Genomic DNA, 13,330 nt, shown 5'->3' with positions numbered 1-13,330 from the left:
TCCTTAGATAGATCTTTATCTTATTTCTCGGACAGATGACATATTTCACCTATAGGGTCAGGCATTTCATCCTAGTATAAATAAGAGTATTAGGGGATCTCCTCACAGAACCAGGAACTGCAACACTCCTGTCCTCGGCTGTCACAGTGCAACACACCATAAAACGGAGCAGGTCTTGTCTGCGTTTCGATCTACCAGAAAATAAACTCGGGTCTAATTTCAGAGCAGTCTGAAGACATAAGATGGCATGGGGTTATGTCTTTCTCCAAATACCACTCCAAGTGCAGGTTTTATTTAATATGATTTAGTTAATGCTTAGGTCCAGCTACTGATTTTCACTGTAATTTTTTTTATTTATGCTTTCAAAACTTTGTGAAAGGAGCTGTGAAAAGAAACTGATGCTTAAAGAGCAGTTTTGTCACAGGATAAAACACAACATTCATGCCTTTGGTTTTACAGGGCTAAGGCTTTTATTGTATCTCGAGTTCTGCTCGTGTTTGCAGTTAGCCCTTAATGGGTATTTTTTTCTTAGCCCCACTACCACGTTAAGGGCATAAAATCAGTTTTGACCAGCCACAGTCTCCTGCTTCAAATATTCTACATTTAGTTAATTCATTCCTAGATGGCACGGCTTTAAGCAGGGTATTTCCCATAACTATTATTTTATAACTCTTTATTCAGAATGGTGGGGGGAGAATCACAATATGATCTTCCTCCACTTTAACAGGAAAATTTAAACTCTAGTCAGATGGGAATGAATACTTCACTGTCTGGTAACTCCCTTCTCTCCCACTATAACAAACTTTGTAACTGTTTATTACAGAAGTTGCTTCTACAGGGTAGCCCAATGCGAGCAGCAAAACCCTTATAGCATATCAGAATGGTACATCCTTTGGCATGAAGTTATGGATGGGCAGTTGTACAAAGTTACAAAACTTGTGTTGCAATTTTAAGTGCATTTGCTACAGTGATGTTGCATAAAGTACTGTTGGCATTAATTACTCTATTAAAAACTCTTTCCAGTAAAGAAAGAAAACACTCTGAATTTAAAAATATCCCGGAACTCCAGAAATCTTGGAACTTACGTGGCTGAGGCCAAATGTAAATAGTGGACTTGAATAAAAATTGCACTTGTATAAAAGAACAAAATTTAGTCCCCGTTAATAGCCTTCTTATTACTTTTTCCAAAAAGAAGTAATAAAACATCAAGTAGCTCATTCCTTATGGCTTCACACAGTGAAGTTCGTGCTAAATTGCTCAGAAAGAACAGCTTCTCAATAGCCATCTTTTGTGAACATATCATCCGCTTCATCATCGTTCATTCCTCTTTGGTACCGTACTGAAGAGAAGGTGCTCCAGTGAAGACGCTTCTTTTTATACAGATACCACACTAATCCCACAATGAAGACCAAGATAATTAGCAGGGCAAACGCTACAGCCACCCCGGTATGATTAGAACCTGTAACAGAACAAACCACAATTATGCTTTAAGCGGTTTGGTAAGAGTATTTTGTCAGGGGGTTGATGCTCAGGTGGCTCTGCACTAATACTGCACGCATTTAGTTCACACACACAGAATCGCTCGGTTGGAAAAGACCTCTGAGATCATCATGTCCAACCGTTCCTGTCTACCCACTAAACCATATCCTTAAGTACCTCATCTACCCGCTCCTTAAACACATCCAGGGATGGTGACTCCACCACCTCCCTGGGCAGCCTGTTCCAGCTTCTGACGACCCTCTCAGTAAAGAACTTCCTCCTTATCTCTAACCTGAACCTCCCTTGGCACAGCTTGGTGCTGTTTCCCCTTGTTCTATCCCCCATCACCTGGGAGAAGAGACCAGCACCCACCTCTCTACAACCTCCCTTGAGGCAGTTGTAGGTGGTGATGAGGTCTCCCCTCAGCCTTCTCTTCTCCAGGCTAAACAACCCCAGTTCCCTCAGCCGCTCCTCATAAGGCTTGTTCTCCAGAGCCCTCACCATCCTTGTGGCTCTTCTCTGAACACGCTCCAGAATCTCAACATCCTTCTTATAGTGAGGGGCCCAGAACTGAACACAGGACTCGAGGTGTGGCCTCACCAGTGCCAAGTACAGGGGGATGACCACCTCCCTGGACCTGCTGGTCACACTGTTTTTAATACAGGCCAAGATGCCAAGTTTAGGCAAACTGCTTCATCATATTAATAGTTTTCACTTCATCACGTTGGAAGTTGGGTTCCCATATGAATCAGCATCTATGAGCTTATTTCTGATCATTCTGTTGTTAATTTCCTAACCGTATTTAGGTAGGAAGGGATCTCTCGAGGCCAGATCAAACCTAGTAAGTGCTGCACTCATTACCAGGTTTGTATACTTCAGAAACCTAATGAGATCCTGGGCTCTCTTGGAGCGGAAGGGAATTATGCTTCCCTTGGAAGATCTTGAAGTCTTAGCAGCATGAAGTTAAATCTATTCCTGAATTTCCACTTCAGTGAAAACATATACAAAATCAGAAAGATGCCACTGCAGCTCAGGAACTTGCTTGCTTAATGCTCTGGTAACTGCTCTCCTTCCTGCACAGAGTATGAGGAAGTACCATGAGGACTGAGTCTTCTTTCTGGAGCTGCAGGGCACCGTTTTCAGGAGCTGGAAACACAACCTGCAGCACCTGCTTACTCAGCATCTTTTACAGGCAGAAGTGTCTCTGTTTCTACCTACACTGACTCACTGCAGCAAATACTCTATGCTCCCTTTGAGGTGGAAATTTCAGTTCTCTCCCTTATCCTTTAAGTGGACAGTGGGAGCCAGGAGAAGTAAATTCCTAGACGATTTGTCTCTGAATGCAATTTTATTGCAAAACAGCAACGGAAGGCTCCTGCTTAGGCAGAGGTAGTTGATAAGTTCTTTTGTGAATTGCACTTTCATTATTTGAACACAGGCTTTCCCCATCAAGAAAAGCAAATTGTGAATACAGTCACTACAAACTTATGTCTCTGGTAAAATCAGTGCTGCCGTACCTAAAGGAGCTTTACAAACCACTCTGCTTTGACTACGGCTGCAGTCAACTCTGGACCACGTGCCAGTTGTGGACAGGATGACGCTGCATTTGTCATTGACCTCTGCAGTTTTGTTTTCCCAGTTGACGTAATTAACTGATGAACCATCGAGCCAGTTCAGGGACTGATCTGCTGGGGAAAAAAGTCACTTAGTTTAGATCACCAAAACACATGGAGTGTAGCACTCTACACAATGTCATTCACAACCTATTGATTTCCTTGTTGCTAAAAGAAACCAGGCTGGCTATTCCATATATTAAAAGCAGTAAATATGAACATATAACTTTTAGCCACACCTCTTCTCCAGACCTTTAGCATTTGAGGCATTTGCAGCTTAACCAGTGGCACCAATAACAGTGTTGGGGAAAATGAATTTCAGTGACTCCTGATTATCTTCAGTGTACAACAGGAACTGTAAGCTGCAATGAAATCCAAAGGGCTTTATAGAGCTAAATAAGGGATGCCAGCCTCAGGCAGAAGTTACTGTAGGCTATCAGCACTACAAAGCTATACTCTTATTTGAGGGTTTATGCATTTAGTTTACCACAGGAAACTCATGCTCATACGTGGTTGCTACTTCTTACCCTTAGAGCTCTGAGCAAGGCCAAGCCACACATTCCTGGTGATGAGATCATTTTCCTTTATGTGTGCACTCACAAATGCATTTTCTTCAGCATCCACTATAGTCAGAAGGGTTGCTGAAGGATCTAAGGGGAAGAGGAAACTGGTTAGAATTGCAAACTCAGAGACTTTTCTCTGTGCTTGTACACTGATTTTTTTTTAATGGGAACAATTACTACAGGAAAAGATTTGCTCATCTGGGCTTGTAAATTACCTTGAAGTAACTTTCAGAATAAAGACACAAACCCCCTACCCCCTAAAATACAGCACAATGTTATACAAGATGGCTTCAGGTGACTGGTTATTCAAGCAGGTCATACAAAATAAAATGGGAGTAAACTTACTGCAGCTGAGGACTAAATACATGGAAGATATCAAAATATATGCACCATTCAGAATTACCAGTCTTGTAAAAATAATAAGCCCTTTTCAAAAATACAGTTGAATAAAAGCCCAGCATTTTGCTGAGTCAAGTTAATTTCTAAATTAATCCCTTATGGTGCCTCAGGTTTTTATACAGTGTTATAGTAACTACGGAATGTGAGGGAGGAGAGGGTATACTAGAGACAGGCTAAGAGCGTACCCGTTCTTGACAAGTATGGGTACAACTTTTCTTTGTAAATATAAGCCAGAAGCTTAATTTAGAGAGAGTTCACTTCATCTTTCAATTACCAGGCCAGGTAGGACCCAGTAGAAAACTGCATCCAAGGCAGAGACTACTTGCACCTTCTTCATCCTACATAGCGAGTTCAAGTTCCTATCATAACTCTAAAAAGAAGTTATGACAGTGATTGGCTTCTAAGCTAAGAAGGTGATTAAAGATTCTGTACGTGACACTGCTTAACATCATCTTCCACAATACAATTCCCCACCTAGCTTATCAAAGAAGAGAGAAAATCCGTTAATTTGACATAAAATTAAGTTTCTTAGTGATACCAGATGCCTTAATATCTATAAAGTATGTACTCTGGACTGTTTTATAGGTTAGCAAGCTTCCCATAGCAGGAAGCTAATGAAAGGATATAATAAAGTGCTGTCAGCAGTGCTTTCTTATTTTTAAAAAAGTTAACTGTACGCAAATAAAATGGTTTCCTCTGAACTGTAAGCCTTAAGCTACTGAACTTTCCATCAATGGTTATCTGCATTTTACTTGCAGGTACCCACGTGCCAAACAAACTATCAGCACACTGACTGCTTTATCAAGCACCTGAACCAGATGTTCAAAGATAAAGCTGTTACTTTTCCTAAACTGAAGCAGCATAAAAGCTGAAAACCTGAACTATAACCAGGGGAGGTTTTTTTTTTGGTTGTTGGGTTTTATTTCTCTTCAAATAGTAGACTAATTATAAGTTGTAATGTGCTAGAGTCTAAACATACTCAGTTGCTGGCAGACTTTCTTAGCGTCTTCCACATTATACACTGAAAAATTGTAGAAAGCCATGTCAAATGCATAACAATGATCCTTATACTGTACCCAAGGGAGGGTACCACCAATCTGCGGGCATCCTGGGGCTCTGCTCGCTTGCTTTGGCTGCAATTGTCTCTCTGCGAAGACAAAAAAATGACGTTATATCTGCTGCAAGAGTTTGTGCATATTCTCTTTGTAGTAACAGGATGGGAAGTATTACCAAGATTCAATTATATTGAATATTGAAATATATTGAATAAGCTTATATTCCTTCTTCATGTGTCACAGATGAATTTATTTGAAAATGAGCATAAGACAAGTTCCATAGGCTCGGGAACCAACTTTTTCTTGATTTTAGGGAATTTTGAAGTCTAGTATGTGTGTTTGATAAGGATTTTGATTTGGAAAATATACATACAGCTTGATATTCATATCACAGGTGATCAAAAAGCGACCGAAATGGTTTTAGATTTTCACCACTGAAATTGAGAGAATTAATCTCCCTTAAGCATTAAAAAGTGTCTGATCTTTCCCGATAGGCAACTCTTGTTAAAGAGGGAATCATGTGTAGGATTTCAGCCTTTACTTCTAGTTCTAAATACAACATATAAAGACAGAATACACAAGACAACCACACAAAATATTTAAAATAACACTTACTGTTTGGAGGGCTATAGCAAATGGCACCTTCAGCCACATTTGTACACCTTATACGGTTCCAAGATCCTTTAGTGTCCAAGAGAACACAGTTCTCAGTAGTATTTGAGTTTTCCAATTCCCAAGGGTAGTAGTCAAAGTCGCTTCCATCTGACCATTCAAAATTGGCTTCACTTCCCTAAGTAAAGAAAAAACCCACAACTTTTAAGCCATAGCATATGGTTGTGGTTTAAATCTTGTCAGTCATTAGTAAGTCATGTAGCAATACCACTAAAATGCAGGTGGCCTCTTTTGCTAAATCTATACTAAGTGCATGTACAATGTAGTTCGTGTTTTCCAATCAATTCTTAACAAAGAAATCCTGCTTATTTGTGGGAACTGAGAAAGGGCGTCATGTTTGTAAGTTTACATGTGCCTTGTTTTACTCTATGGGGACCGTTTCATTTAATTTAATCCTGATCTTTCATTTAAGCAGTCTGCCTTCCTTGCTAGGTATGTTGCAAACTGCTAAACTGTCGAGACGGCCTCAGTGAGCAACGCTGGCCAGCTCAGGAATGGCTCCTACTTCAGGCACACTGCTGGAAACCCCTGACAGTGAAGGGTCAAGCTGTGAGAAGTGGAGGGACCCATTCAGACCAAAGGATGGGCAGAGGTAGCAGAGGTATGCATAAAAAATCGCACAGCTCTCTGCAGGGAGCTACTCTTAACTACAGTGGCCAGGTCTGGGGAGCAGTGTGAGAAGCAGGGCTGGGGCCACAGGCTTTTGGCTCCAAGGTTAGGCAGAGGAGGAGGAGGAGGATTTACAGCTGTCTCTTGCTGAGCTTCCTGGGAGAAGGGACACAACTTGCTAGAGAGACAGTTCCTGAACTGCCTTGGGAAGCCAGTCCTGACCTGGACTCCATGTAGCCTTGTCTGACCATATTTGCTAATGGGATCTGATCCTACAGAGGGCCATCAATCTGGAGTCTCTAAAAGCAGCACTGCAAAACTGCACTTCCTTGTGCTACAAAGCATGACCTTTAGATTAGTTTAAAATTTCAAGGATTTGGAAAAACATGTCAGTGTGACTACATATACTAAAATATAATATACTTTAACGTATGCTGCAGTCTGTTGGAAAAGTAGGTAGTTTACTACATGGAAATAAAAATTCCAAGGAACTGTAAAAAAGCATTGAAAATATTTAATGTCCCATGCAGAAAGTGATTTGCAAGCTCTGTTAATGGGATTACCAACAGTCTATACTTACATCATGAACTGATAACCCAAGCCACAGAGGGTAGCCATCCTGCTTGACAATGTCTTCTAGAAATAACTGTTGTGATTCACTGTGTACACTTGCTAAATCACTCCTATTTTGTTTGCATTCTCTCAGTGCCTCGTACCACGTTAACTTCTTCTGAAGGATCCTGTATGTTCTGTTTCCGTGTGGAATAGACTCAGGCAATGGAGGCTTGTGCTGCTGGGGTCCTGTTTCAAAGAATAAGACGACAACAACTTCATTTGTGTTACTGGGAACATACAACAAACACATTACAATCCATGGGTATCAATGCAATTCAAGCATTACAGTGTTCAGGACAAACACCTGCATCAGAGTGTTACAGCAGGGATGCACAGACTGACCCTGTACCTCCAGGAGCCCACGACAGCTGTGCCATGCATTTCACTGGGAGGAAAACTAAAGCCTTATATAGCACGTATTGCAGAACTAGTACTTAAATTGTGACCCTCATCCAATACCACACATAAACCTTCTCTACTACTTACCCCTGTCGATTTTACAGGCGAGAATACTGTACACATTATAGTGGTGAGCATGCCAACTTTGAGAATAATTATAAATATCCCAAAAGCCATCAAGATTTACACCAGCAAAAAAATTGTTCTTCTTTATGTTAGGTCTTCCCAGCCTCCAGTTATTGTAAGTCAGATGAGTTTCATCATACCACTTGAGAACTTTATCTGTGGAAAACATTGCATGTTTATTTAAAAACTGGCATAATGTGTACAAGTCCCATTTAACTTTGAATATATTCATCCCATTAACAGATATTCACTTTGAAAAAAATGCAGTGATGCTCTACGTTACTGTAAATCAGTTCCATCTACAATGCTAAATATGTGAGCATTACTTATCCAGGCCCTTTTAAGATTTCCTTTCCAGGGAAATCAAATCTAGGCCGGACGGAACATACTGGATCTAATTATCACTCAAACAGAAAGCATGTCTGGAAATTTCCTTCCAGAAGATAAGTACAAATATAGAGCGTTATTACAGGTATGTATTCAGTTTGACTTCAGTTGTCTACTGAAACATGCAACAAACGTGCACTTAATGCTGCAAACTTGGTCTCCAATCTGGTGATTAAGAGAAAAAACCAGAACAACTTAGATCTTACCACTGTCATCATAAATCACACCCAGCCAGACCCACATCGCCAGACCACTGAAGGAACGAAGCTGCTCAGTAACAAAGTTGTTCTCTTCTTCATCTCGGACGCTCAGAACAAACGCTTCTGGGTCTGTTGAAATTTTTTTCAGTTACTTTCTTACAAAGTCATACAATTCTTTTTGCTATTATTGTTAATAATTATTACAGATGGGTCAAGAATGTGTAAAGGCTAGACCTTTATAACATAATAACTAAACAAACAGTACGAAAACCATTGTCAAAGGTATTAGCAACACTGCTTCCCCTGGTTTTGGACTAAGTGAAACACATCAACTCCAGAGATATTTGTGGGTTTTTCTGTCACTTCGAGTTGTATGTAGTAAAAATTCTCTGCATATAACAAAAATACCAGCAATCTTTCCTGATTTTCTTGAACTGCCTAGTAGAGAAACAGTATAAAGAAAAATGAAATGAATTAATGAAAAATAAAAACCGTTTCTGGAAAGATGGATGTCTCAAGTGCCATGAGCAATGGCTTAATGTAAGAGAGAGGCTGTTCCTAAGCTTACACTTTGTTCAGGATGGATGGGAAAAGCCCACAGAATTTTCTGGACTATTCTCAGTCTGTTTACTTTCTTCACTGAAGCGTTCCACGCAGCAAGGGGAAAAAAAAACCCCACGAAGTAAATGTGACTGAAAGCCAGAATGTTGCCAAGGGGATGACAATTACCCAAGCTATTTAAAATTTGCATATTGTAAAGAGGGAAAAAACCCAAACCCCAAACCTTTCCAATGTTTGAGATCTCAGAATTCAGTTGTCCCTGGCCATCTCTCTCTCAAACTCTTCTACCCATCCTCTGGCACTTTTTATCAGAGTAGTGCAAGGGCAAACAGCATTGGGCAGTGCAACACTAATGCACATCTCCAGATGCTGCAGCCTTTCTCAACGCTTACTTTGCTGCCATTCTAAGACAGTGACTCAGATCTAAAACTCATCTCCCTCAAGCTGATATAAGTCCATAAATACCTGTAACATGACAAATACTTACTCATTTTCTTGCATAAATGATGAGCTTCTTGAGCCTTCAGTTCTCTCCATCTGTTTTTTGTTATCATGAAAGTGTAACAATTGTTTCTAAATGATATCCAGGGTGTATTTTTAATCTTATGAGGGCACTTAACTTGTGTAACTTCTTCTTTTTCAATCTTTCCTAAGGAAAGGAAAGAAGACATTCAGGACATAACTTATTAACACCACCACCACAAACCACTTTCAGGTACCATTTAAAAACATGCAAGACAAATTAAGTGCCATTTATGTGTAATACATTTTTGCTTTCAGTTTCCTCACGATGGTCATTTTTTTGAAGTAACAAAACCAGCAGTAAGCAAGTAAGCAAGTAAGTAAGTATCGAAGAATAACAGATGCTTGCAACTTTTCACAACTGTTAGGTTACACAGGTTATAGAATAAAATCGCTACATAAAAGTGCCAAGTGTGGATCAATAACTGCAAGCTCCTGCTGCCTCTTATATGAAGGTAGATCACTGTAACTAATAAACTACTTCATGGCTGGCAGCACATCGCAGCTCTGTGACTTTATCTAATGCTTGAGAAGTGAGGAGGACTCTTCCTGCAGTTGCTCAGATTGCAAGCACGATATAGTTAAGGACGTCATAGTGCCAAGTACACACTTCACTCTGACTCAGTGCATACAGCAATGGCTTAGCTGTCCTCTCTCAGAAGAGAAAGAAAACAAATTATAATGGTCTCATAAGGAAAAAAACTGTGGTGAACTCTCAGAAAGATTACTTTTTTTTATTTTTCAGAAAAGGGCTGTATTACACATGTATCCACCCCAAAAAAGATGTCCTACTATATCCCTACCTGTGCCTATTGGTATATATTTAGAAGGCTTTTTGTAAACTGCAGGCAAGTTTCATTTACACCTTTCAATTCAGTGTCTACCTATCTTAACATTTAGTCATGGACCTCCTCCCCATGGAGACTTCCATGTCTGAAAGGATTTCAGGAGGTCTCAGTATTAAAATATAAACAGTACAGAGGCAGCTGAGTTTTCTTCTACATGCAAGTGGGGGAGATCAGCACGCAACAGCCTCACAGGAACAGTGAAAAGGTACAATGGGTTAACAGCGTGAAGGGCACAGTCTGGCCCAGTGCACCCTTGTTGAATTCATCTGCAAGTAACATGTGGATGAAGACCAACGGGTGCACGGACTCCTGTTTGAAGTTTCTTTTTCCCCTGGCACGCAGATCAGCCTGTCTGAGGAAACGTGAATTAGAAAAGCTGTAATTCTGAAGTTGCAATCTGCAATTACCAATTACGCTTCATAACAAAACAAAATCCAGCTTTTATAAGTATTATGCTAGGATACGTACTTTCTGATGCGTAGCAAATAGCACCTCGATTTTCAGAGGAACAGTCAGACGTTTTCCAGAAGCCATCAGTATCCAAAAACACACATTCTTCACTTGTTTCTACATCATCCTCAGACCAGCGACTAAAACTGACGTGTTTCCCATCCAGCCAGCCATAGTGTTTTCCACCCTAGCATTGTGTAAACAGAAGGGATGAGCTTATGTAGTAAAAAATACTAGGAACAGCAAATGACGTGGCAATGTATTTACACTGGCGAGACGTTTAGTGTCTCCAGTGAGAGCTGTAAGTGTTTTGCTGCCCTTCCACTACGAGCAGCAGATCAGATCGCAACAAGCTTAATTATTCCAAGTTTTGCAGTTGCAAAAATATGAATTAGCTGAGGTGGATGGCAAATTACCAAATATTGAAGCTTAACTACTATCCTTATGGAGGAAGGCCTGGCAATGAGATGTCCAAATTACATCATCTGCACCTGCAAATCAACAGTGGATATAATTATCTGGTCTTGAAAAACTGATAGCCTCTGAGAGTAAGGCCCAGTCTCAGTCACTCCACACTGAGCTGAAAGTAGTCTATTAAATATGTTATTGATTTAATAAATCAGATGTGTTTGTGCTCTGGAGGACGCAGGAGGAATAAGAAAAAACCCACACATAGCAAGCAAACCATCCTTTAAGAATCTTACATTTAAATATTTTCTTCAGGAACTACCCCTACTGCTTTGTAATTTAATTTATCTTGTATCTTTGTTTTGTGTCTATAATTCCAGCACTGGAGTAACAAGTCCTGTTGACCAGTTTCATTTTAATTTCCTTTCATGTGACTTTTTAATTGGGTAATGAAGTGCTGCAATAGTGAAAAGCGAGTGCGTGCCTGAGTTGTATGCAGCAAAATGAATCACTTACAGATAAAGATTCAAAAGAGAGGGGAAAATGAGTTATTCTGGTTTCCCCACGTTCACTAAGTTTGAATGCCTGATTCCTTTTAAAAACATTCTCTGTAAAGCAGATACTCAAATTCCTATTTCCCCCTCCTACTTTGCCTACACTCAGTAGCCCAACACTGACATCGGGAGACTGTAACACCACAGATGCTGAGTGAGCACCCATAACCTCTGTAGGTAAGGCACTTGTTAAAATTTATTTGAGTTTTTTCTTGCAATTACCTCAAGACTCTCGTGTGCTTGACAAAAAAAATCAACACTGCAAGCAAGCCCAAGCCATTTCATTAACAGCTGAGAAATCTCTCAGTCTACAGTGAGGATCTTCAAGACACCCTCTGGCTAATAAAGGCAAAGCACTGACTTTTCCAAACACAAAACAAACAGAAGAAAGAAGAAAAACCCACTAACCTGTCTCAGGGATGTCTCCCTCTAACCCAAAACACAGGCACAAACAACATGAAGTAACAAGAGAGTCTAAGTGAAGTTTTACACACACACCACTGGAAGTATTGAGTGATTCCTTTTTTTATTTTATTTGCCACTTTCAGTTTCTCTCTTTTAAAACAGATTTTGATTTGTCTTTCTAGAGTGGTGCTATAACCAGTGACAATATTAAATGGCAACACTAATTACTCATTCATTAACCAAAGAGATAAAGATGATTTAGCGATCTATGTTGCTGCTACCCTACAATATATCCCTTCATCCTATAATCTTGTCTCATCATCAATCCATCCAGTGGAGTTCAACGACTACGTGACTTGGAGAACTGAAGATTTAGAACAGTTACAGCTGGTTATCCCTAAATGAAAACAGTTCACAGAATCACAGAACGTTAGGGATTGGAAGGGACCTCAAAAGCTCATCCAGTCCAATCCCCCTGCCGGAGCAGGAACACCCAGATGAGGTTGCACAGGAAGGCGTCCAGGCGGGTTTTGAATGTCTCCAGAGAAGGAGACTCCACAACCTCTCTGGGCAGCCTGGTCCAGTGCTCTGTCACCCTCACTGAGAAGAAGTTTCTTCTCAAATTGAAGTGGAACTTCCTGTGTTCCAGCTTGTGTCCGATACCCCTTGTCTTATCATTGTTTGTCACCGAGAAGAGCCTGGCTCCATCCTCGTGACACTCACCCTTTAAATATTTATAAACATGAATGAGGTCTCCCCTCAGTCTCTTCTGCAAACTAAAGAGACCCAGCTCCCTCAGCCGCTCCTCATAAGGGAGATGCTTCACTCCCTTGATCATCTTTGTAGCCCTACGCTGGACTCTCTCCAGCAGTTCCTATCCTTCTTGAACTGAGGGGCCCAGTTACCCTAGAAATTAATTTTTCGTTGCATTTCTTCATCCCTGTCTCCATTTCACAGAAGTCTAAAAATTACCTTGAGCCACAGTCTGAGGAGAAAACAAAACTTACATCTCTGCTGAAGAGTCCGATCCACAGCGGGTAATTGCGAAGGGCGGCCTGAACAGCGAGAAAAGCCTGCTGGAACTGATCTGTGATGCTGACCAGCTGCATCTGCTTATTTATGCATGCAGCCATTGCATCATTCCAGGACAAATTCTTTGGAATTATCAGGTATTGAACATTTTGATAGTTCAACGTTTCATTAAGGACTTGCTCTGTCTGGTTATCAGCAGTTCCTACATGTAGGAAAGAAATGCAGTTATGAGGTGGTTAAACAGTGGAATACAGAGAAATTGGATTTTAAATTCTTACAAACAGAAAAACCTGTTTGAATTCCTCTTGGGAAAAAAACCAACCTTAGTAGATCATGCTATTAATTACAGTTAGAGGCAAATAACTGACATTTTAGACATAAAATATACAGATGAAAAAATAATCACAGCATCACAGACCGTTAGGGATTGGAA

General features: G+C 40.4%; 1 protein-coding gene across 1 annotated transcript; it reads right to left on the bottom strand.

Moving 5' to 3' along the window:
- Positions 1-1,274: 1,274 nt before the first annotated feature.
- LOC104538945 (lymphocyte antigen 75-like) lies at positions 1,275-13,099 on the bottom strand (the record flags this gene model as incomplete). Its single annotated transcript, XM_010182333.1, has 11 exons — positions 1,275-1,459; positions 2,997-3,164; positions 3,620-3,742; positions 5,034-5,201; positions 5,725-5,899; positions 6,971-7,191; positions 7,492-7,686; positions 8,124-8,246; positions 9,166-9,327; positions 10,517-10,685; positions 12,873-13,099. Coding segments are annotated over 11 exons (1,916 nt in total), but the record flags the coding sequence as incomplete, so codon positions are not given.
- Positions 13,100-13,330: the final 231 nt, after the last annotated feature.

The sequence above is a fragment of the Mesitornis unicolor genome, unplaced genomic scaffold (assembly GCF_000695765.1).
Source record: "Mesitornis unicolor isolate BGI_N332 unplaced genomic scaffold, ASM69576v1 scaffold9474, whole genome shotgun sequence".
Lineage (NCBI taxonomy): Eukaryota > Metazoa > Chordata > Aves > Mesitornithiformes > Mesitornithidae > Mesitornis > Mesitornis unicolor.
Note: the sequence above shows the minus strand (reverse complement) of the source record. Positions and strands in the feature narration are given on the sequence as shown.